Genomic DNA, 25491 nt, shown 5'->3' with positions numbered 1-25491 from the left:
CTGCTTCCCCCGGCGGGTACTGCGTCGAATACTTTCAGAACTGGAGTGTTTTCGTCCATTCGGACAATATGACCTAGCCAGCGTAGCCGCTGTCTCATCGTTCCATCGAATGCGATATATATATATGTCATATATCTTCCGAAAATGTTCACGGGTACTATGAGCAGCAAGGCCTTGAAAGCTAGATCTGCCAGATAACTTTTTTTTCATATTTCAACCGACCCACAGCCAAAGTCAGGGTCGGTAAGTGAGATCTGTGTGCCAACCTCAGCAATATTTATTGACATAAGACTTAAAATCTTTCCAAAGAAAATACATGCAGCTGCGGTAAGAAAAATCATATTCCATATTCAAGTTATGTAAGAATGCACAGCTCCAAAATGAAGCCCTCCAGTTCATATCTATAATAAGTCTGTAAAGTAACTGCAAAATTTCTATATGTTTGGAACCAGAAGAAAGCCAAATTGGATTGTTTGCGTAATTTCGTGGCAACACCATTGCTATGACAGCATCTCAACCGGCGAGTGGCACGACTGATTGCTGCCTGGCACTAACCAGCTCACTGAGGCGTCAATAGGGAATTCAATACACACACACACACATAAACGTTTAAAAGGAATAAAGGCAGGCAAACAAATGAAAAATGATTCAGCAGTTATTGTTGTTGGAAAAGTGTAAAAACTGGCAAGCGAAGCTCCAGCGACAACGCTATACACACATACACATACACAGGTGTGCAGGTGGCTGAGCAAAAGCGAAAACACTGCCAAGTGGTGAGGGGCGGAGGGGTCAGGTAAACGGTTTGGCAGGCGCTGTCAACTCTGACGTTGTTGCCACATAATGAAAAACGGAAACGGAAATTGTGTATTGTCTGCCTCCGCTGATGGCATGCCAAATCTAACTCACAGACTCGCACATAAATATGAAAACACACACACTCAATTTTTTTGCCGAATTGCTTGTAAGTTTGCTGTTATTTCCTTTTTGCTGTTTGTTTGCTCACCGCAATTGTTTGCCTTTGTGGTTGTTGGTTTGTGTTGACATGTATGGTCATATTTGTGTATATGTGTGTGTGCTCTTGCAGATCTGCCAACATCTTTGCACATCCTTTACCGTTATTGCGGCGGCAATATTTTCACTGTCGATTCACTTGTTTGCCTCGCATTTCCTTGCCAGCTTTGGTTTGGCTAGATTTGGCCGATATGCTGCCAACTGCTCATTAGACGCATTGTCACCTCTTATAGCATTCAGCGTGTTTGTTGTTGTTATAACTTTTGTTTGTTTGTTTGGCATATACAATAATGCGGTGGAAATGGTGCTGAGTGATTGTGATGTGTTTTATGTACTTTTCAGCATGGTTTCGACAGTTACGTTGCCTACTTTTAGGCGTAGTGAATAATGCTAATGGCAAACTAAATGTTTTCGCAAGCTGACAGTGATTTAACTGATTTTTTAGCACTTTTAATGTGAACATCAAATTGTAACAGCACAATTTAGGACATTTTGTTGCATTTATTCCATACTTTTAGACGAATAATTCTAATTTTTTTCAGAAAAAGGAAAATATTTTTAGTCTTTTGTGATGTCAAAACATATTTTTCAACGGCAGCTTGGCATTTCATAATTTTTTATGATACATACTTTTAGGCGCAAATTTTTCTTGAAAGTTTTGGCAACAAAACTGCTTGTGCTTTTAAGTTAAATATCTACCTCTAATGGTGGAATATTAATATATAATATATTTTAAAGTATATAGGTTGTATGAACAACAACTTTGCATATATAACTTTAAAACTATAAGTTTCATATTTCAGGAAGTCAAAATTGGTATATATTAGGACTTAGTAAGCGTCAAATGTGAGCTAGAGAAAGCGCTGAAACGATTTTATTCAAATTATTATAAGAAGTGGGATCTGCTTTAATTATCGCCATGTCATACTATTTTTCACGGGCAAGATCAGAATCTAGAAATATTTTAGCATACCTTTAGGAGTGTACACTGTGCAAGTTTTAGATATAAAGATTTTTAGTAGTCTGCACCTCGAGCTGTACAAGTGCGATCGTTTCGTTAAAGAGACAAAATTTTGTACTTATAAAATCGTCTCAGACAACTTGGTGATGCCTTGGCTGAGTATTCTTTGAGCAGGCTTCAAAAATGGAAAATGGAAAATGAAAAGTGGCTGAAAATAAGACTGTCAGTCAGACTGTAGAACTCAATCAGGAGTAATTTGGTTTCGTCCAATTCGGAGAATTTTGATGTCAGAGATACACCAGGCACTAGAAGGCGAAATATCGCTAATAGAAATCAAGAGTCTATAATCACAAACGTTTTATGGACTTCATCTGCGAAGAGAAATGGTGGAGTCCAACAGACATGTAATCGCTGTCTCGACTCTCCAGGAAGTAAGTATGATGCAAAAAGATCCCACACGAGTCCTCGCGAAATCCTCTGAGACGAATTTTCTTCCTCGCATCGGTGCTGAATCGCAAATCAAGCCATTTTGCTTACGACAATGTCAAGCAAATATGATCATAGTAGGATGACGGCGGAACAATACTAACGAAGACTGAGCCAAGACTAAAGATCTGAAAACGTTTTCTATGTACTCAATAGGTTTGGCAAGGATTCATCCGCTAAGCGCTACTCTACTTCGGCCGAGCTCTTAATACGGATCTGAACTGTCAGCAATTGTGTCTTCTGAAGTAAGAAATCACTCAAAAGCCGCCAGCTTTGGCCAATAATGGAGAAATTGTTTTCGTCTGGACAACGCCAGACCATTTACATCGATAGTGATCCACCAGAAGCTCTGGGAACTTGGTTAGGACTAAATGACTTCAACTCGTCACTGGTGAAAAAAATCAGCTGAAGATAAGCTTGAGAACTTTTTTCAGCCGCTACAACAACAGTGTTTCAAAATTATGGAAACGATTGCCCAGGACTGTCACATGAGCAGCCATGACATCGCTCAGGAACTTAACATTCATCATCAAAAGGGTTCGAACTATTAAAAAAAAAAACACGAAATATGAATTACGAAAATACTCTTTCGACTACCAAATATTTAAACGTTTATGGTTTACTTCCAAGATATCCAAACTAAGCTTCCGTTTATGCTCTTCATAGCCAAACATATTTTTGTTATATATTGAACTTGTATTGATGGTTTAGGTATAAAAGTATTTGGAATGACTTTGTGTTAATGCGAAGGTAAAAAAGACTCTGGAAGAAAGCGATGTCATTGACTTTGTCTGCGAAGAAACCAGTTAAATTTAAGCACTGTTAGACCATGAGACTCAAAGATCTCGCATTTTTTTCCGTCAGTAGTACTTTGAGAAACTGAAGGCTTAGAATAGTTAGTGCCACTATGACAAATGGTTTAAAGTTCTATGACAAACCTTTCCAAGAAACACTTCTTCGACGAAGAATGCTATATAATTTCTTCAAACTACCATTACATACTAGATTTATGTTCCTATTTGAACAAAACAGCAACAGCCTTCATTCAAACTTTCAGCCTTGAGATTACACACGCCAAAATGTAGGCAACAATTTCCGTTAATGGCACAGCTGAGAATCAACGCGGCTTAAAAGTGAAGAAAATATGTGCGCGAAACTACCGCTGTTGACAAAGACCAACGACCAAGCGAGATCAAACATACAGCGGCTAGAAAGTAGGCCGTCAAGAAGCGGGATATGTCAGCAATTGAAGGAAAGGAAAAGCTGGAAAGTGGCGAAACCGAAGTCAGCAAAGAGTAGAAACACAAATCAAGCGATTTAACGGCCGTCATTGATAGACATGCCAGGGTTGCCACAGAAAAATGCTACGTCGCAGTTTTAGGCGCGCAGCGGCTATAACTCTAATGCGCTATCTACTTTTAGGCGCACAAACGCAATAACTTATTTAACAAAAGGCAGCAAGAATAACTGTTGCTTCGTCTCGCCAATAGAACTGTAATTAGACTTATCCCCGACATAATTAAGTGCTTGCGTAAATGTACAATTAATTTCCGGCTACACTTAACACTTAATACACGATGCTTAACTACTTAACTACTTAACATACAATTAAATAATTCATGGCCAATGCCACCGCAACAATATGCGTACAATAACAATAACAACCATAACAACGACAACCACCGTAACAACAATCGCCACAAAAAACAACAACAACAACCACTCAAGCACACATAATCATATTAGTTAGTTATGCGCGCGCTTATTAATTTATTCATGTTGTTGTTGTTGTTGTGCATGAGTAGCATTGGGTACTTACATCAAATTAACCAAAATCGCTAAACCAGATGTAATCAGCATAATCTTGGCGTTCACTTCAAAATCGCGATTAATCAAACGCTGCACGGCCAACCAAACGAGTATGGCGGTAATGACCCAAATCATCACGACCGAGGCCATGGCGCCGATAACCTCGGCGCGATACCAGCCGAAGGACATGCTGTAAGAGAGAGAAGAAGAAAAAATATTTATTCAGTGCAAATAAATATGAAAAGGTAAGTGAAACGTGTTGCGGATGGAGAAATGCGAAAAAGTATATTAGCAGAGGAAATTAGATTCGTTAAGGTAATTACGCTGTGGTTAACACACATCGAGATCGCAGCGCCTAATGGCATATAATGCATGAGTAGATTATTTATTATGTGATATTTCGAGAAAAATGTTGAAATGATACTTATGAAAATGCGGTCGCTAAATCAGGCGACTGCAACGAAACTGCGTTACGTAACGAAATTCCGTCACCCTGGTAGTATGCCAAGTGTCACAAAAATGAAGGTTGAAATTTTGAATTTATACATTTTGAATTCTTCAGTGTAATCAAGACAGAGAAAATTGAGCGTTGCCACCTGTTTGAAGAGTTTCAGTTAAAAATATTGAATGTCACAAAACTGAGGTTCGAAGGAAGTTACATACTTTTGTAATATTCGGAATAATATGCTTCAAAATAGAGAAATTGTAGGGTTGCCACCTGTTTGAAATATTCAGTTAAAAAAATTTTGTGTGAAAAGTGAACAGAAAAATTCGAGAGTTACCACCAGTTTGCAAACTTTAAGTTAAAAAAATTTAATGTCACAACATATGTGACATGTTCCATATTTTTTGTATTATACGGAGTAATATGCGAAAAGTCAAAATAATGAACTAAGAAGGTTGCCACTTGTTTGAAAAATTTCTATTAAAAAATTAAAATTTATCTGCATTAAAAAAATACCCAAATTGAATGGGTACAGAATAGCTTAGAGTTGCGACTAAAATTTTAAATAGGGTTGCCACCGGTTTATTTTTTTAGTATAAATAAATAACACACTAAAGAGAGATCTGATCTACAGAGGCTCAATAAAGCTTTAAGTTAAAAGAGACTTGATAAGTAGTGTTGCCACCTGACTAAAACTTTATACCAGAAATTATATCACTATAAAGCTTCGAGTTGAAGTTTTGAAAATTCAACAAAACTCATTAGATAAGCTCACTTCTGAGTTTAAACTTTATAAGAATTTAATTTAATTTTATTTTATTTTATTTTATTTTACTTTATTTTATTTAATTTAGTTTAAATTTAAGATGTCTGCAAGGTGAGATATGTTTTAAGAATCCAGAGTTGCAAAAAAATTCATGATAAAACTAAGAGAAAGGGTATTAAATTTTTTGGCGGTTATCATCTATCGATCACTGAAAGGTCTTTAGGCCAATAAGTTGCTTCCCTTTTTTATCGAGAAGCTAATTGACTGGCAAAAAGGCATTGAGCGATAGAGCGTAAGCGTACGTGTGAAGTTAGTTTGCACGATTGTGCTAAGAAATGCCGACCACTGTTCTAAACAAGACTAATTTAGCCATAGCAGAATTGTAGGTAAATGCTAAGCTGAGGAAATGGCAGGCAATTCAAATCAACCGCGCGGTCTTTAAAGTTGGAAGGTATCAGAGCTTCGTTGTCCTCTTGCGAATTCATATTGGACTGCTGGCTTTGGCGGTAGCATGGAGAGCGTTGGAAAGCTATAGGGTTCTGTGCGACATAAAGATCCTACTGAGTCAGAGTCAGTCTCAAGAGAATCAGTGAGCTCTTCAAGGTTAATCTTTCCCTAATTGCATGGGTTATAATAGAAATTGTCCTATTAGTGGCATCCAGTTGAGCTGATTAGGATAGAAATTAAACGCCTTGGTAGATTTTAAATGATGAAAAACTCTTTTCCGACATGTAAAATCTAATGACTATAGTATTTTTATGTCTTCTCAATGAACTGATCAGAATCAGTCCAAGTGTCATCTTCTCTTGAACCTAACCCAACCATCTGTTGATAAATATTCAATAATGCAGTAAATTTTAGAAAACACGTAATCATCAAACTAAAAATTATTAGAGAGAGATTTCAGAAGGTTAAAAGTTGAAAATGGCTTTCTGAGGGTTGCCTTATTTTGATAAAGATTGGCAACACATAATGAATAAACATTAAATTCTATATTTTCAACTTAATAATTTCTGTAACGATTTCAAATCTACAGTACTCACTAATAATAAAGTTTATTCAAGCTAGTTTCTATTGCCTTAATATCGCAGATAAGATCTTATCGAGCGTAGTGTGTGAAAAACTAAAGCCCACCGTCAACAAACTGTGTGAACCTTATCAGTGTGGCTTTAGAACTGAAGAATCTACTATCGACCAGATTTTTACATGCCAAATCTTGGAAAAGGCCTGTGAAATCAAAATCGACGCACACAGTCTCCTCCTTGATTTTAAAGCCTCGACAGCGCGAGACTGTCTCTATGCCCCTAGTTGACCTGTGTTCGGTATATCCGAAAATCGTGTGATTTTTTCAATCTACTCCTGGAGAAAATAATTTGTGCAAGCTGAATTAGGACAATCTTCTGTTAGAGCAACAATTAAGTTCCGCTTTCTCCATACTGGATAAAGAACCAAATCATTTGGGTCTTGTTATGAACGAGGACAAAACGAAATATCTCCTGTCATCAAACAAACAGTCGTCGCACTCGCGATTAGGCTCTAACGTCACTGCTGAAAGTCATAACTTCGAAGTTGTAGATAATTTTATCTTTCTGGAACAAGCATCAACAACATATCAGCAATGAAATCCAACGCAGAATCACTTTGGCCAAGAGGTGCTACTTTGAGCTAAGTGGGCAATTGAGAAGCCGACATTGAGACAAAATATACCCGGAAATTTTAACTAAGATGCAATTCAATTATTCATCAATATTTATTTTGTCGCCTTCAAAGTAAGCCCGTTCTCGAAACACTTTTCATAATCACTTTTTGGGATGGCCTTCAGCTCCTTCAGCGATTTTTGTTTTATCTTTTCGATCGACTGAGAACGGGTTCCCAATTTAAGCTTGGGGAATAAGAAAGCATCACGCGGAGCCAAATCTGATTCGAGAGATGATATTCATTGCGTTTTTGGCTTCAAATCCGATCACAAACGTAATCTTTTTGAAAAAAGAATCAGCTTTATCGAGACGAGTCGAGCAACAACGCGTTTCATACCCAAAATATCCCCCAAAATCATTCCAACGGACTCGCGAGAGATGTCATATCTCTAACACTTGCCTTACCATTTTCAAGTATCATATCCTTCACGTTTTAATATTTTCAGCAGTTGATCAGAGCTCGAAGTTCGTCTAGAACGAGGCATGTCTTTAACGATCTCTCGACCGTCTTCGAAGGCTTTGTACTACTCGTATACTTGAGGTGTTTGATAAAACTGAATCACCATAAGCCTTTTCCAACATTCGCAATGATTACGCACATGATATTTAGTTAGAAAAACCAAATTTTAGTCAAATTCTTGGTTCGTTCATCCATTGTAAAAATCGCAACGCACTTCTGAGGTGTACCCACTTAGCAGCTACTGTAAACGAACTGGTTGACAGATCGCACTCACGTTTCAGGGCATTTTAAACCGACTTTTAATTAAAAATTTCTTGCTTAGTACTACCGGCAACTCATCTTAGTTTAGGAATGTTTCAATACTAAGAAAAAGTGAACGTAGAGAAAATCTTCTGCACATAAAACTTAATTTTTACTTGAAAAACGAAAATCTTAAGGCATCTCCTCCACTTTAAGCGATTAATTACAGCCAAGCATGGAAGTATACATCTGTACATATATGTATGTATAAGGCAAAAATGCACTGCAAGTGAAACAGTAACAACAAAAACTCCGCACAAACAAACTATTAAAGAAAACATAATATTGGCTTAATTTCTTTTTTGGCTTATTCTCTTTAGCTCACACACTGCTGCAGCTACTCAAGTTGGTTTTTCTACTTTTTTTGGGTTGGTTTGGGTTGGTCCAGCGGTTGGAGAGTGAGAGGGAAAGTCAGCAGTCGGGCTGAAATTCAGCGCAAAGTGCCTTTGAATATTTTATGAAAATGAGATTGGTTTTTAGGCTACAGCCGGCATTGCAGGCGCACAACAACAGCAACAAGAACCAATACGACTCACACTTACACGCGCACACACATATAGAGAGAAATTAATGTTGTAGCAATGCTGATTTTGCAGCTTACGCTGTTTTGCTCTTTGTTGTTGTAATGTGCATGTTTGTTGTTACATTTTGCTGAAGTTAGCATTTTTTGGTTTATTTTTTTGTTGTTTTTCTGTGGTTTTCCAGCCGCCGAGTAGTCAGAGCAGCAGACAGCCTGCAGTTGAGTTGAGTAATTTTGGTCGCGCTTTGTTTTATTACACGCTTTCACTGTGTCTGCCAGTCAGGCCCCAGACCAATATTCGCCACTTTTCCCTTCTGCGACTCACACCCTTATCTCTCTCTCTCTCACTCTACAATGAGCAGCCGAATCGTCATAAAACGGTTGTACATTTCGCAACTGTAATTTCTCTGGTGATTTGACGCAATCAAATAAGCAAATACACAGTAAACAGAGAGAAACCGAATAATGAAGTGATGCTGTGTTGTTGCAGGTAAGGAGCGCCGTTTGGGGGTGTGGAGACGATAATGCCGCTGAGGTGCTCGGACGCTTGAAATATTGGCTTTGTTGAGCATATTTTATTTAAATTGCTACAATTTTATATTTGAGTTTTGGCTGTCTTTGCAGTAAAGTAGTTTTTTACTAAAACGCCTAAAAGTGTGCAATGAAAAATTGTATTTGCATAAACAGGCGAAAAACTTGGTGAAGAATGCTTGACGCCCACAGGCATGCACTTGTTTACCAGTCAATGAAATAATTCATTACCAAAGCGCCTAAAAGTAGGCAATAATAATTTTTTTAAGGTGCAAAGTAATATAAAAACAAGAAAAACAGTAACTTCGACTGTGAAAAAATTGTAATAGCTTCACAGGTGCATTTCTTATACAGTAGAAGCCCGCTAATCCGGATCAATTAAAACCGGCCCCTATCCGGAATTAAGCTTTGGATCGATGAATTTACCAAAGATATATATATGTATTATGAAAAAATATTTACAATTTTTTCGGTCCAAAAAAAATTAAAATTGCCTTAAACAACAATAAAGCATTGTGCGGATGTAGTGAATAATATACAATTTGATAGAACGTATCTTGACAAATAAACAAGTTTTTTTTCCATACAAGCACTTGATTTCGTATCATTCGGTATGAAAAGATCGTTTGCTAGATTTGGATGATCAAGCTATATGCGAGTAATAGTTATATAATAGTCCAATCTAAATTTTTTCGGTGAGATTTCTTCATATAATATAACGCTACAAGCACTTGATTTCGGTCAGGCAATAGCTATATGCTATAATAGTCATGCTAAATCTTCATAATATAAAAAATATTTTGCTAAATTTCACGAAGATGTCTTTACAATCACTTTGATCGATCAGTTTGTATGGCAGCTATACGCTATAGTTGTCCCAAATCGGCTGTTCCGACAAGAGAGCTGCCATCTGAGGAACAAATAACGTATGAAATTTCATAACAATATCACAAAAATTGGAGTACTAATTCGCATATATATATTCTAATCAATCTTAAAAGTAAACCGTCTTCAGGGTATAAAAATTCATAAATGCAAAGCATAAAAGATGGCAACAAAAAAGAAAAAATAATTGTTTTTAAACGTGCAAAACGGCAAATGACAGCCAGTCAAATATTGAAAGTTGATATCCAAACCACCAAAAATTCCAGTAAATTCAGCCGTCCTTAAACCTGTCCGCCACGCCTGTCTGTCCAACTTTCAGGTGTCAGCTGCCCGCTCTCCGAACATCCAATTGCTAAAGCTTTGTTGACTGTTGACGTTTTGAATAATGCCACTGAAATGTTCGCCCAGCCCATTCGGCATGTTCTTCCCACAATTTTTTCGTACATTTAAGTACCGGCATGGCATACTTTGCGGCGTGCTAGCTTCAAACGCAAATTTCTTTTGGACGTCTCGCATATTTTTATTTTTTTGTTGTTTTGTGTTTTCTTTACAATTTCGCAACCACATTGCAATGAGTTGAGAGGAATTCGCGCTGCCACATTGCACGGAGTTGCAGCAATTTTTCGTAAACAAGTAGTTTACGAACTTGTGCACACTTTTCGGCGCAAATAAGTTGCTTTTGCTGGCACAATGGCGCGAAGTAATTTTTTCTAAACTGAGAACATATGAGCAGACATGTTTGCATTAAAATTAGCAAATTAAGACATGAATAATGCGGTGGAGACCGAGCGTGAGTTGAAGTGAGCGCAAATTGAACCACAGAGCCAACAGTTGAATGGCAGAAAATGGTGTATTATAAGGTATCATGAATTGTACTACAGGAACATATTAATAAAGGTTGATGGCTTGAAAATAACCATAGGTTAAGTTGAGTCTGGGGCTTCTTATTAGTACTAGATTAAGTAAACTGTGAGCTTCAACAATGTAAAGTGTAGCTGAAGTGCTTATTTCAGCCAAAACAAAAAACAAATTTTTATAAAATTTTTTTATCTATGATATCTCTAAAGCGGGATTTAGCTTGAATTTTTATAGAATTTTCAATAATTTGCCCTCATTTTTACTCTCCAATCCAATTTTTTTTGCTCACTCTCTTATGGATCAAAAGATGAAACAAAGATAGAGTTCTTCTCTACCAATATACACAAAAGACAACAAGAAACCAAATAACTACAATACAGTCTTTAAGACCAAAATTTTTGGAATAACCGAAGGCGTCAAATGAGAGTTCGTTCTAACCAGTAAGCTCATTAACTTTCTAGTGAACAGCCAAGCAGTAATAAAAAAAAAATAATTTAAACAAGAAAAAACGTTAACTTCGGTTGCACCGAAGCTAAATACCCTGCACAGGTGCATTTCTGTTAGTAACTATGTGTTCAGTTTGTATGGAAGCTATATGCCATAGTCAACCGATCTGAACAATTTCTTCGGAGATTACATTGTTGCTTTAGAAAATAATATATACCAAATTTCGTGAATATATCTTGTCAAATGTGAAAGTTTTCCATACAAGTATTTGATTCCGATCGTTCAATTTGTATGGCAGCTATATGCTATAGTCAACCGATCTGAACAATTTCTTCGGAGATTACATTGTTGCTTTAGAAAATAATATGTACCAAATTTCGTGAATATATCTTGTCAAATGTGAAAGTTTTCCATACAAGTATTTGATTCCGATCGTTCAGTTTGTATGGCAGCTATATGGTAAAGTGGTCCGATATCGGCCGATCCGACAAATGAGCAGCTTCTTGAAGAGCAAATGACGTTTGCAAAATTTCAAAACGATATCTTAAAAACTGAGGGACTAGTTCGTATATATACAGACAGAGAGACGGACAGACGGACAGACAGACGGACATCGCTAAATCGACTCGACTTACTGATCATTTATATATATACTTTATAGGGTCTCCGACGCTTCTTTCTGGGTGTTACAAACTTCGTGACAAACTTAATATACCCTGTTTAGGGTATAAAAAATGTAAGAAAACTGTCGAAAAATGTATAATAAAAAGACGTGTCAATTTCATCGGTTTTTGTTTTTTGGATGTCAGAATATTAGTAACAAAATCACTAACTATAATTGATAATTGTATTTTATTTGAATTTCGAATGGTAAAATATTTTTTACAGAGTAAGTAACTGTGGCAACTCTAAATAAACCAAATTTAGTTATTTTTGGTTCAAAGAAAACATTTAAATTTTTAAAAACTAACTAACGTATCGAAGTTTATAAAATTTTTAAACAGAAAACCTATTTTTAAATAGGTGGCGACTAAAAAAAAATTACTAATTCCACTACTAAAGAAACTTTCGAAAAGAGTTTTGATCAATGTAATGAACTTTTTTATAAAAAAAACTTATAAACAAATATGTGGCAACCTCTTTCAACTGTTTTTAATTAAGAAAAATCACTTAATCTATTGAATGTAATATATTTGAAATTTTAGACTTAAATACTAAAATAATTTTTACAAAATTAGTAAATGTGGCAACTCCATTTAAATATTTTAAGTTCAAATAAAACATTTAAATTTTTGAAAAATACGATACAATATGTTTACTGTTAAAAAATAAAATAAAATTATTAAATAGAAAAAATATTTTTAAAATAGGCGGCAACACCAAAAAAAAATTGGTCCGGTTTTATAACTTTAGAAATATGCTCATGTCAGTATAATGGGTTTTTTGAAATTTTTTATTTAATAGAAAAATTTAGAATCGAAAATTTTAAATGGGTAAATGATGATTTTTTTAATAGCTGGCAGCGCCAGCCATTTATATAACATTAAAAATGAGCCCCCATTACTAGATTTTTTTGTAATCTTTTTATAGAAAATTTTTATTCAAAAGTTTTTAGTAGGAAAACATTTTTTAAATAGGTGGCAACGCCGTAATTTAATTTTAATGTTATACAACCAAAAGAGCTTTCATCAATATTTATAATCTTTTTATAGAGAAAAAAGGATCAAAAGTTTTTAGCAGGTAAATATTTTTTTTAAAAAGGTGGCAGCACCATAAAATGTTTGTAAATGCGCTTCCATCAATAACATTTTTTTTAATCTGTTTATAGAAATTTTGTAATCAAATGCTTTTAGAAGGTAATTTTTTTTTAAATAGCTGGCAGCGCTATCAAATAATTGTTTTGTTATAAAACGTTCCAAGAGAGCTTTCTTCAATTTGTTTTAATCTTTAATCAAAATTTGTACTTGTAAATAGGTAAATATTTTTCAAATAGGTGGCAACGCCAAATAATAATTGTGCCGTTATAAAACGTTCAGAAAGAGGTTTCATCAATTTTCTTAATCTTTTTATACAAAATGATTAATCAAGAGTTTTAAATAGGTAAATTGTTTTCAAATTTGTGGCAGCGCCATAAAATGTTTCTATTGGTTTTCATCATTATATCAATATAATTTAATTTTTTTTAATATTTTATAGAACAAATTAAAAGTAAAAGAACTTGATAGTTAAATATGTTTTTAAGTAGGTGGTAGCACCATAATATGATAGCATAAAATAAAACTTACCAAACGAGCTGATATAATTTCATTGATATACTGCATTTTTTAAACATATTTTATACAAAAATTTATAATCAAAACTCAAAAACGTAAATATTTAAGAAATAGGTGGCAACGCTGTTTGATAACAAATCTGCGGTAAAACTTTATAAAAGAACTAAGTGAAAGAATGGATTTTGTAAACCTAATTTAGAGTAAAATTTATTATCAAAGCAAGTGGCAACCTTGTTTTTAATAAGTGGCAGCGCTGTTACATAATAACTCTACCTTTAAACTTTCCATATGACTTAAGTCAATAGAATGTATTTCTTTAATCTAATTCATGGAAAAATTTATCAACAAAAAAGGTGGCAACCTTTTATAACTTTTTTTTTAGATTTTAATACCTAAGAAGTAAAAATGTCGAAGGAAAATTTTCGAACTGTTCAAATATATTTGTGTATGTGTACCCGTATTTGGATGCTTAATTTTGTATATACATACATAAGTGTAGCTAACGTTAAATTTTCAAAAGTTCAATGCCCTTATTTGCTACTCCGCCATTCCACCACTTTTTCACTGTTCATCTTCAAAATAATTATGTAATTGTCTCTGTCAGACAATACAAAAGATTTTATAACATTCCAAAAGCAAATAAAGAGAACCATTTTATTTACCGCAAATTGCGTAATTTGACATGCAAACACATATGTACATATGTACATATACACATACACACTTAAAAATACAGTTAGACACTTGAGTTAGGCAACAACGCTTACAAAAACCACATTTCCGCAGTCAAAACTGTATCATCAGCTCACAGCGCATTAACGGGCAAAAACTTTTAATCTGCACAGACACTCACACATACATTCAAACACACTTACTAACATTACTTGTGAGATAAAATTTTCTAAACACCAAAAAAATTACAAAAACAGCAGTCGCAGCGCTTTATGGCCATTCAGCAGCCGTCACAAATAATAAGTATTTGCGAAAGTAATCAACGCTGATGTGCCGTGTATGTGTCCGGGTGTATGCGTGTAAGGGAATGACTGCTTGCAAAAGTTGATAAGTTTGAAAGAAAATAAGTGAAATTTGCATATGTAGCTTTGCATACATTTAGGCGCGCGCTCACTTAGGCGCCCCTATCAAACGCCAGTCCTCAGTCGCGGGTGGCTTACAGTCCTTGGCGCCTCCAAATGACTGCAAAACATATTTTCGTTAAAAAAACGCGAAATTGCGCGACTTCAAATGAGACGAAAATTGAAATGGCACAATTTCCGCAGAATTTTAAGCAAGCGTAGGCATACACACGCTTACACAGATGTATATAAATGAAAACTATTCACGCCATCAACATTTGTTTGCGACTTAACTCGCGCGTCAATTTGCTACTTTCTTTTATTGCGATTTTTCTTTGCAAACAAATTTGCGCCGAAATGCAGGCAATGTGCCGCGAAGTATGCAACGTTTTTGCAGTTAGAGAGCAGGCAATTTGCATGGCTGTGATGTGAGGAAGTGTGGTGGGAGCCTAAATGAAAGCGTGAGTGGGAGGGTGCCATTTTTGATGTTTAGAAAAGTTTTCGGATTTCATGATATCGAAAAGTTTTTTTTTTAATCTTAATATAACTTTTTTGTTATTTTAGTATATTTTTTTTTATTTTTTTAATAGTTTTCAGAATAATTTTTTAATTTTTATTAATTTTTTTAATGTTTGAAGTTTCTGATTTTAATTTTATTTAAATTTTTTCTAATTGTTTTTAGATTCAATAATTTTTCAAATTGCTCATATTTTTAAATTTTGTTGTCATTTTAATAAATTTTTTTAAATTTTCTGTTAATTTTTCAATTTTTTAATATGTTTAAAAATTTATTTTTCTTAATATTTTATTTAACTTTTTTTTAAACTTTTTATTAAATTTTTTTTTTCAAATTTGTGGTTTTATACGAGTATTTATATAAATTTGTTTTAATTTTTGGATTTAAAAATTTTACAATTTCTTTCTTTTTATTTTAATGTAATTTTTTAAAGTTAATATTTTTTTATTTTTTTTTTTATTTTTTATTTAATTTTTCAAATTTCTGGTTTTAATTTTATTCAAATTTGTTCTAATTTTTGGATATGATTTCTCTTAATTTTTTAATTACTTTTTTCTAATATTTGGATTTAATAACTTTAAAATGTGTTCCTCTTTTAAATATTAAGTTTAAATAATATTAATTATCGTACTATAATTTTTTTTAACTTTCTGCTATTTTTTATTTTATTTTTTATTAATTAAAATTTTGTTTCTATTTTTATTTTTTTGTTTATTTAATTTTATTTTTTCTCAAATTTTTTTTTTAATTTTTCAAAATTCTGATTTTAATATTAATTTTTTATTTATAGATTTTGGACCTAATAATTTTAAAATTTTCTTTCTTTTTAAATTAAATTTAATTAAATTAATTAATGTTCTTTTTGATTTATTTAATGTTTTTTTTTTTCTTTTTTGTATTTTTTTGTGAAGGTTTTAATTTTATTTAACATTTTTTACATTTTTTTTTTAATTTTTGGATTTAATAATTTTACGTTTTAATTTTTTTGGCATTTAACAATAACTTTTTTCTGTTAATTTTTAATTGTTTTACTTAATGTTTTTCTTAAATTTTCAATTTTTCAAGTTTCTGGTTTTAGTTTTACTTAAATATTTTTAGTTCTTTATTTACTTTTTCTGGTTTTCGGATTTTATTTTTTGTTTTAAATTTTCGTCTTATCCTTTTTTTAATTTTATTTTTAATTTTTTTCTAATTTTTATTATGTATTTTATTTATTATTTTTATTTATTTTTCTTATTTTTCTTCTGCTTTTCATACAGTCGCTGAAAAAAATTAAGCACCCCAATAAAAGTTAAATTGCATAATTTGCTCACACGCCCAACTTACAATCCAACCCAACCACATTTCCGCCCCCGCATATGCAAACTCGCCCGCACAAAGGCGTCTATTAATTCATGCATGCTTACTCCGCCAGCATTTCTATTACATTTTCTTTACACTCAACCCTTTTTATTTAGTTTTTGTTTTTTTCATGTTATTATGATTTTATTACACTGTTTCTCACTTCTTTCGCATTTGCTTTGTTATTCACGCCATATGGAAGTAATAAGTGCATAAGGCCGAGCAGCACACAGCGAACAAAAAATAATACAGCACGTACAAAAACAACAAAAGAATTTGTAGAATATACCACACACACCCACCCTAAAAGTACGCTGCATTAACCCGCCCTGCCTATATGTAGGCAGCAACATTGCCATTTTCAACGCAATTACCTTTTCCGGTAGTCTCAAACGTTTTGTCGCTAGTTGAGCTCACTTTGTAGCCAGTTATGTTGACACTGTTATTGTTGGCTTTCATATTGTTTTTTTTTTGTTTATGCTTGCATTTATTATTATGATTTTTATTGTTATTGCGCCAGCTTATGTTTATTTTATACTTTGTCGGCAAATGCAGTGTTCTCATTTTACACTTTTTTATTGCATACTTTTAGGAGTTAATATAATGTAAATGTCTTTCTTTTTCGAAGTTAAAACCACGCTTCACAAATTGTGTTGACTGTTTCATTTCAAATTTATTTTTTCCGAACTTGTCAGACTAATTAGACTTATATTAGCATAGTGTTTTTAGTTTAATAACTCTGTTTGATAAACCCTAAATGTATGCTTGGTAGAATGCTTTGGAAATATCAAGGATACTACTAAAACTTATATATCTTATTTTGCGTTATAAAAGTGTTTAACAGGTAACAATTTAGCAGACTTCAAGATATTATCCAAAGATCGTATCTTACAAGTATAGTAGGAAATATACAACAGACAAATCAGGTCTCGAAGTCTAATTTTATCTCTAGTTTTATTATGAAAAATTTTAAACCTAAATAAGCTTACAAAGATCTGAAATAGTCATTTTCCCGGTTAGGAGCATCGATCTTTTAAAAATTACTGATTTTTACTCCGAAATTCACAGTCATGGAGAAGTTGCCTACCATAAACCAAACAGTAACAGTATTGGTCTCCGAGATTTCTACAAATATGATCTACTTTTTCTCATGTATTTCAGAGGGAAATGACCAAAAGCTTCATAAGCTGCAAAAGCTCAATGAAAGAAATGACCAAAAGCTTCATAAGCTGCAAAAGCCCAATGAAATAAATGGTCGAAAGCTTCAGAAGCTGCAAAAGCTCTCGCATATCTGAAAGTTTTACAAGAACGATATCATTGAAATTTCAGAAGACGTGAAGCTATAATTATTGTTAATCGATTGGAGCTAAGAGCTTTTTGTAGTCCAAATTTTACAGCTGTTGTTAAGTTTCCAAAAAAATAAATGAATTTTCTAATAGCAGGAGATACATAACATATCCCCTGGGCGATTCGAATGCCTATATTAAACCAGAAACCAGAATATAGATTATTCGTTTCAAATTGGTAAGATACGAGAGGCTCTCTTTATATTAGCACCGAAGCAAAAGCTGATTTAGAATTTCTCTTTTACAAAAAAGATCGTATGGTGTAAAACTTTAATCCACTTCAATCCGAAGAAGTCCACATTGTGGTCTAAGTATATTTGGAATTCCGTATCTATTTCGGTAGCTTTTAAGTGATCGAATATATCCGAAACTGGTCCCAAGAATGAGGAAACTAAATGGAACTTTCCTTAAAATAATTTAATTACTGATCTGTCTAAACCTGTGATTAGCGATCTTATTATAATATTGTTTTTAAAGAAATATTTCTTGTAGACTGCAAAATGGATGTGTATGGACCCTCATCACTACACACCTTCCCTTGATGAGAAACAATATACATTTTCTCAAGATAAATTTCAAAAACCTTTCTAGTAGGCATCGATTGCATTGTACTGCTGTGGACGAGCCATTGGCTTAAGATGGGGTTTCTCACCGCAAGTGGTTCTCTGGCTCTACGACACCATAGTCAAGCTATTATGTTCTATGGAGTCCTTATGTGGCACTCATCAGCATGTGTGTGCACTAAGGTCCAATCCAATATTGCCCGTAGACATCGACGGTAGGTTTATGGCTGCGAAAGTTACTTTCAGATTCAGAGAATCTGGGTTCCTAAAAGAACGGATGGATGACTTGGATCATGGAGTTGTCAAACCGAACTCTGACAACTCTTTCTCTAACCATATACCGGCTGTGGGTGGGAAGAAGCCGTTGGGGGGAAAGGGCAGTGAGCTTTTTTACGGATGAGTCAGGGCTTGGGGAAGGTTTCTGTCAGAAGCTCTCTATCAACACCAGCTTAAGACTTCCTGACTATGCAGAGTTTCCCAAGCCAAGATTTCCGCCATTACGGTAGCAGTAGAATTACTGCTTCGGAGTGCAGCTTCCTACAGAGAAGCGATCATCCACTCAGATAGCAGAGCGGCGATACTAACCTTGAACTCATTAACATTACATGCAAGGAGTACCTAACCAGTAACTTTCAATAGATTCGAATGTCTTCGTGATAAGACTGGTATTGATGCCAGGCCTCAGCGGAATCGCAGGGAACTGTAAATCTGATGAGCTTGCAAAAAAGTGCACCTTAGAACCGCCATCGGTAAAATAGAAAGAAGATGAGGTGGAAACAACTCAGAAGTTCCTTCTTTATTATTTGAGAGGTCAAGACTTAAACTCTTGGGAGCGCATACCTACAGACATCCCACCAAACAAATTTTGATTGGCTACTAAATGTTTTGCAGCTTATAAGTTCGAACACAGGAGTTCTTCTTTTTATGGCTTCACAAAAGACTATCTTTGATCAGCCATAAGCTAAGTTAACCTTACTTGGTTTGATTCGAATCTTAATTTTAATGTTTGAGTTTTAGAAAGCTCAGCCACTCAACCGTGAAAACTCTTACCCAGACACTCTTATATGTAACTCGAAGCTAAACTGTAAATATCATCTTACAAAAATTTAATATTTCTCGTACAGATATATGGTCTGCTTTCTCAATTGTCGTTTTTTATATTACATATTTACTTTACCGTTATTCAAATGCAACCCTACATAAACTAACCTCACTTCATGTTAATTACCTCCATTTCAACTAATGTGACAGTATAAAGGCACTCGCAAAACCTTTCAAGCTCAATAAATTTATTTTCATGTATTTACATACATATATATCTTTTTATGTTTGCATATTTACCGTTACAATTCATTACAAAACTTGTACCTTTAACTATGCACCATGTAACTTTCTTATTTATATCATATGTAACAGTACTTGAAGTGAATAACGGCAATTCAAATTAAAGGCAATTTTATTTTTGCCCACTCAAATCATTTGCAGACACACAAATGCACACAGTGACCCACTAATTAACTGTAAAAAAGCCATTAAATACGGCAAATTGCAAGCATTGAATTGAATATTGCTCATACGTCATGTACAACCCACCACACACAACACACACAGTCTCGTTTATGTGCGCATGCATGAATGCGCTCAAGTGGTGACTAGTTTATTGATACATATGTCGACGGATTCAATAGTTTAGCGCTGCAAATGAGTGTTTATATGTACATAGATGTACCATGTATATTAGGTGTGTATAAATTAGGGTGTTATTTCATAGATAGATTATTTTTGCAAACGACCAACGAAATTTGAGGTTTTAACCTAAAAAGAGATGCTTTTTATTTTCAGCTTATACCGCGCCTAAACATTATTACTTTTCCCATATATTTTATATGGGATTTTTTGATCTTTTGCAATAAGTTTTTTAACCCCAAAGCAAATTAATCTACTTGAAGAGATTATATTCTCCTACAAAATTTACTGCGCTGCAAAAACCGTCAAAATATTTTTTTCCTAAAACCAATTCTTTAAAAGTTATACACAGTCAAAATCATGCAGCTATAGCTACATGCAGTACTACATATTTTCATATAGTACACCATGCCGTATGAGCAACACAAAATGTATGAAGCAATTGTTTGAAGACTCAGGTCACTTCATATATAATTTTAACTGCATATAACTTTTAAAGAAATGGCTCTAGAAAAAAAATCATTAAGACCTTTTTTGTAGAGAGCTAAATTTTGTATTAGAATATACTTCCTCTGAAGTCGTAAATGAAAATAAAAAACTTGTTTACTTTGCATAATTTTTTGAATGCAAAAACTGAAACTTCAGGCGGCATATATTCTAAAAAAAACAACTTGGGAAATAATTGGCACCCTAGCATAACGAACATTTACATGTTCATAGCCGCCTACACACACATATAACTGCATTTTATTATTATTACTCTTCAACTTGCCGTCGTTTTTTGACTACCAAACACACACAACTAGATTTGCACAAAATTATGCACACACTCATATATATACATATGTATATATATATACAGATATATACATCTATAAATTCTCTCCCATTTGTCGTTTTGTCGTCCACCCACTTGTGTGCACACGAGTTGCAAGTTGCTAAATGTGCAGCAATTTCGGCAAAACTAAATGGCAATTAAAGTGAACATTTGTTTAGTTGCCGTCTAAAAACCAAAATGAAAACTGCAAATGGAAAACAGCAAATAGAAAATACAAAAATGAAAATAATTGAAAACGATTTTTCCAACGAGCCGAAACTAGCGCAATACTTAGACTTAGCTGCCGTTTTGTAAAGCGTCGAGCGAATGTGTTTTCATCAAAAACCAAAACTAACAGCAGTTTTTGGGTGATAAAAATTTGTTTCCCAAAAACAAGAAGTCACATGAATATTTCGAATAAAAAAGAGTAACTCCAAAGTAGGCAATTTTGAATGCAACGCTGAAGGGTGAAAATGACAGTTGAGCTGGTTCAATGACTGATGGACTGTGTTACTATTGGTTTCACTATGGCAGTGATGATTACACATACATAAATATATACTCGTATATTAATATACATTTATCCTCTAAAGTGTACCATAACAAATGTTTCGAGTTAACCTATTTTACCAAAAGTCTATAGAAGCTCGTATTGCAATTTTCTTTTTGTTGGAAAGTTAAAGTTAAAGTTAAAGATAAAGTTAAAGTTAAAGTTAAAGTTAAAGTTAAAGTTAAAGTTAAAGTTAAAGTTAAAGTTAAAGTTAAAGTTAAAGTTAAAGTTAAAGTTAAAGTTAAAGTTAAAGTTAAAGTTAAAGTTAAAGTTAAAGTTAAAGTTAAAGTTAAAGTTAAAGTTAAAGTTAAAGTTAAAGTTAAAGTTAAAGTTAAAGTTAAAGTTAAAGTTAAAGTTAAAGTTAAAGTTAAAGTTAAAGTTAACACATGACTTTGATGCTTGGAATGGACATGGGACATAGGTTGATCGTGGTAAAGTACTGAATACTTAAAGAAAAGCTTTTCTCTATTGAGTCAAAATCTAACCTTTGTATGTTGAATGGATATAAAAGGAGAAGCAAGGATTAAGTTCCATAACTGATCGTCAAGATAGGTATTGCGCTTGTACTACTATGTTCAGTCCCTTTTGAAGTCAAAAAATATAACTTCTGAAATCACAACTCATATAGTAGTTCGATAAAGCGCTTTAAAGCCAATAGGAAGCCGCTTAGGCATTTATTTCTACTACCACCTTTCCACCGAGATGTCGGAAAATAAAAGATGGAACTGCTTTCAAAGGCACTATACTTGTTTATTCATGTCACGGTACTGCACATAAACGCGCTCGGGCTTCATCTGATGTTCTTTTCAAGATGACGAGTTCTACGATTTCCGTTCAGAACAAAGTAAGCCTCAGATATTTCCAAATCCCACATCAATCCACCCTGGCCATTCAACTCCAGGAGGGTTTGCTTGAAGCATTGAAAGCTAGAGGAACACTATGTACATTTTTGGAACACTACAAACACAGGGCATACCACAAAGTTACTTCGCGCAAGGGTTGATGAAAGACATACCAGAAAGCTGATGCTTTCGGGTAAGAAAAAACTAAGTAATATCGCAGAGGTCATCAAAGGACATCTATATACCTTTAGCCTATCACCTTCGCAAACCTTATTAAGTGAAGTCGGCAGAATGCAAAGTAAGCGCGTAGGATGATGAGATGTTGGAACCCAACTTTTGAGAATTCCCAATCTACAACAGCTTGAGACGGAATATCTTTCACGGCACCCAATGTTCCAACTTAAAAGACATTGAATAGCCGTGGTGAAAAATAATTAGATATTTTATGAAATCTACAGAACTTAATAAAACTTAATTGGTTACCATTTAGAAACTCAGTGGGCTGAATTAATTCCTGATTTCAAGCGGCATAACTCTGCTTTTGGGATAGAGACTGCTTTTAAAACGTTCTCTTCGACTTACTATCAAAAGTGAATGAAATTGGACTTCCGATATTTTCTAATGAACAACCAAACCCGTAAGATTCTATAGCATCACTGACTGGTTTCCCAATTAAAAATCAATACTAAATATTATATATGAATTTTTCGAAGCGTGAATTACTCAATACTTTAGATCATTAGAAAATTTCGATCAAGAATAAGATGTAATCTGCCACAATACTTCACTGGGTATCAACATGCAATATGCAGTTCACCCTAAATTAGTTTGCCACCTCAAACAAAAGCAACAACAAAGTCTGCTAAAATAAATTGTTCGAATAGATTCCAAAATGGAGTAAGCTAAAATCCCGACGATTAATAGTCAAAAAAAAACAAACCCGGTGCACCACAAACACAAACAAATTTACGCATGTATATGTGTATAGAAGTAATGTAATACCTACATAGTATATACTATGTGTACTTGTTACAACTTACCGCTGTGTTGATGGTCGCCCAGCTATCCAGATGGCAAACAATGATATCATAAAACTGGCAAAATCTGTTAGTAAGTGAGCGGCATCTGTTGCAATCGCCAAACTGTTCGATAAAATGCCACCTGGTTGTTTTTGTATGGCAATCCAGTGTGAAACCAGGAAACGACAACAACAACAATGTTAAATTTGGGGCGTCACGCCACATCAGCAGCATAGTTGAAGACACAGCCGCAGCGTAAAGGCGACGCATCGTTGGACAAATCAATCGATGGGAGACATGAAAGAAAGAAAAGAAAAACGAAAAAGTGAAAATAAATACAAAAATTTAAAGGGTGCTGCAAAATGGACGATCGATCTATTAAAACTACTTAGTATGGGTCTTACGAGATACTATTTTGGATCAAAGGATCAAAATGAACTCGCTTTGGACCAAGTATCCACATGACATTATGAAAAAATACAAATACAACCAGTTTCGGAAATCCAACGCGACTTCTTGAGGGTTTCACTGATCAAAGTCCGACGAGGCTAATAGTCAATCGTCTTAAGAACTCCATCGAATAAGCCTAAGTGACGTCTTTTTAATACATATCATTTGTTCCTCATTACTTATGGATACTTACTAGGTCCGACAAATCTAATCTTCATAGACTCATCAAAATACTTTTATGATAATCTCAGCCAGTCAGACTGCTTTTCATAATTTACTGGATGCGAGGCGTACCATTGTACTGAATTAATTCCAACACAACTGGAACTGAAAACCTCTCAGCTCCCAATCTCAATACAACCTATTAGAGATTCTCAATGAGATCATTTTCATGTACCCCAAAGGCCATCTAAAAGTCAATTAAATCCAAATCCACTTGGGTTACAAATCCATATGCAGTCCGGATTTGGCTTTTCCTCAGACTCAAGACCTCAACAAGCACACTTTTTTTTTTAGTCGGTCGGGACAGCTGCCTCAAAAATGAGTTTCTCATTTCTAATGAGGCTTATGTTGAAGTTGCGTTCCACTCATTTCTAAATTTACTCGGGGTCAACCGGTCTCAGTTAGCTATATCAGGGCTCATTGAAGTTATTGTAGCAATGAATCGTGATGAAGAGTTCGCGCGGAAATTAAGGTGTAAGCTTTCGAGAATATGAATTCTTGTGCTAGTCAATTTACTCAGGTTAACTTGGACGATATCGAGGATGACTTCCTTATATTTTACTGAAATACGAATGTTGATTACTTTTTAGAAAGTCGTTGGACATAGGTTAGATGGCTGATCGAGAGGGATCGCACGTGGACTGTATATCGATCTTAGCCCAGCGCTGGTCAAGTTTTCGCGAACAGCAGCTTCAGCACAAGAGGATATGGGAGCACCGAAACGATCCCATTCTACAAAGAGCGGTTCTAGGGTGCCTTTCCTTACAACCTTATAGCTGTACAATTCCCTGCGATTCCGCTGTGGCCTGGCACACATACCAGTCTTAAGCCACTCGATAGTATTAATATCGTGGTTAGGCACTCCTTGACCAACCCTAAACGTACTGTTAATGTTGCTCGTATCGCCGCTCTGCTATCCAAGTGGATGGTCACTTCTCTGAAGAAGGCTGCACTCCGGAGCATTAAGTCTATTGCTACCTTAATACCTGCAACCTCGGCTTGGGTGGCACTGAAATAGTCAGGAAGTCTGTAGCTGAAGTTGATAGAGAGCTCCTGACAGTAAACACTTCCACCGACCTTCCCACCAAGCTTTGACTTATCCGTAAAGAAGCTCACTGACCCTCTCCTATAAGGGGATTTACCCTCCAACAACTCTCTCCCCGGTGTATGGGCAGAGAAGGAGCCACCAGAATTCGGTTTGGCAACTCCATGATCCAAGTGATCCGGTATGAAGTCAAAGTGTGTGGGAACATCCGAGTGTATAGATATGTGTTCCTTTAAGAACCCAGATCTCTGAGTCTGATAGCAACTTAAGCAGCCGTCCACCTTTCGACGATGTCTACGGGCACTATGTGGAAGATAGTGTTAAGTGCCATGGTTGTAGTGGACTAACCGGTCTGCTTTAATGCTGATGAGCGCCACCCGTTGAACACTCTCGAGTTTCTTTGCAAGCGTGGTCTTTTCTGGAGCGATCCACCACATAAAGACCATCGAACATAATGAACTATTTGATATTCGGCTTCCATGAAAGCTTCCTATCCAGAATGAACCCCAGATAATTCACGGTATCCTACGATTGCAGACGGATCTATCCTATTTGCGGCGGTGATGCCATC

At 34.7% G+C, this 25491-nt stretch overlaps 1 protein-coding gene across 2 annotated transcripts in view; it reads right to left on the bottom strand.

Annotated features, from left to right (window-relative positions):
* Nucleotides 1–25491, bottom strand: part of LOC126752386 (zinc transporter 2) — a 158403-nt gene that overhangs the window by 51011 nt on the left and 81901 nt on the right. For both annotated transcript variants that reach the window (XM_050463130.1, XM_050463131.1), the window contains 2 exons: nt 23225–23345; nt 4278–4457 (listed from right to left, as the gene is read on the bottom strand). In XM_050463130.1, the coding sequence (XP_050319087.1) occupies nt 4278–4457; nt 23225–23345 (301 nt within the window). The remainder of the gene's footprint in view (nt 1–4277; nt 4458–23224; nt 23346–25491) is intronic.

Source organism: Bactrocera neohumeralis, chromosome 3, assembly GCF_024586455.1.
Source record: "Bactrocera neohumeralis isolate Rockhampton chromosome 3, APGP_CSIRO_Bneo_wtdbg2-racon-allhic-juicebox.fasta_v2, whole genome shotgun sequence".
In the NCBI taxonomy this organism is placed as follows: Eukaryota; Metazoa; Arthropoda; class Insecta; order Diptera; family Tephritidae; genus Bactrocera; species Bactrocera neohumeralis.
Note: the sequence above shows the minus strand (reverse complement) of the source record. Positions and strands in the feature narration are given on the sequence as shown.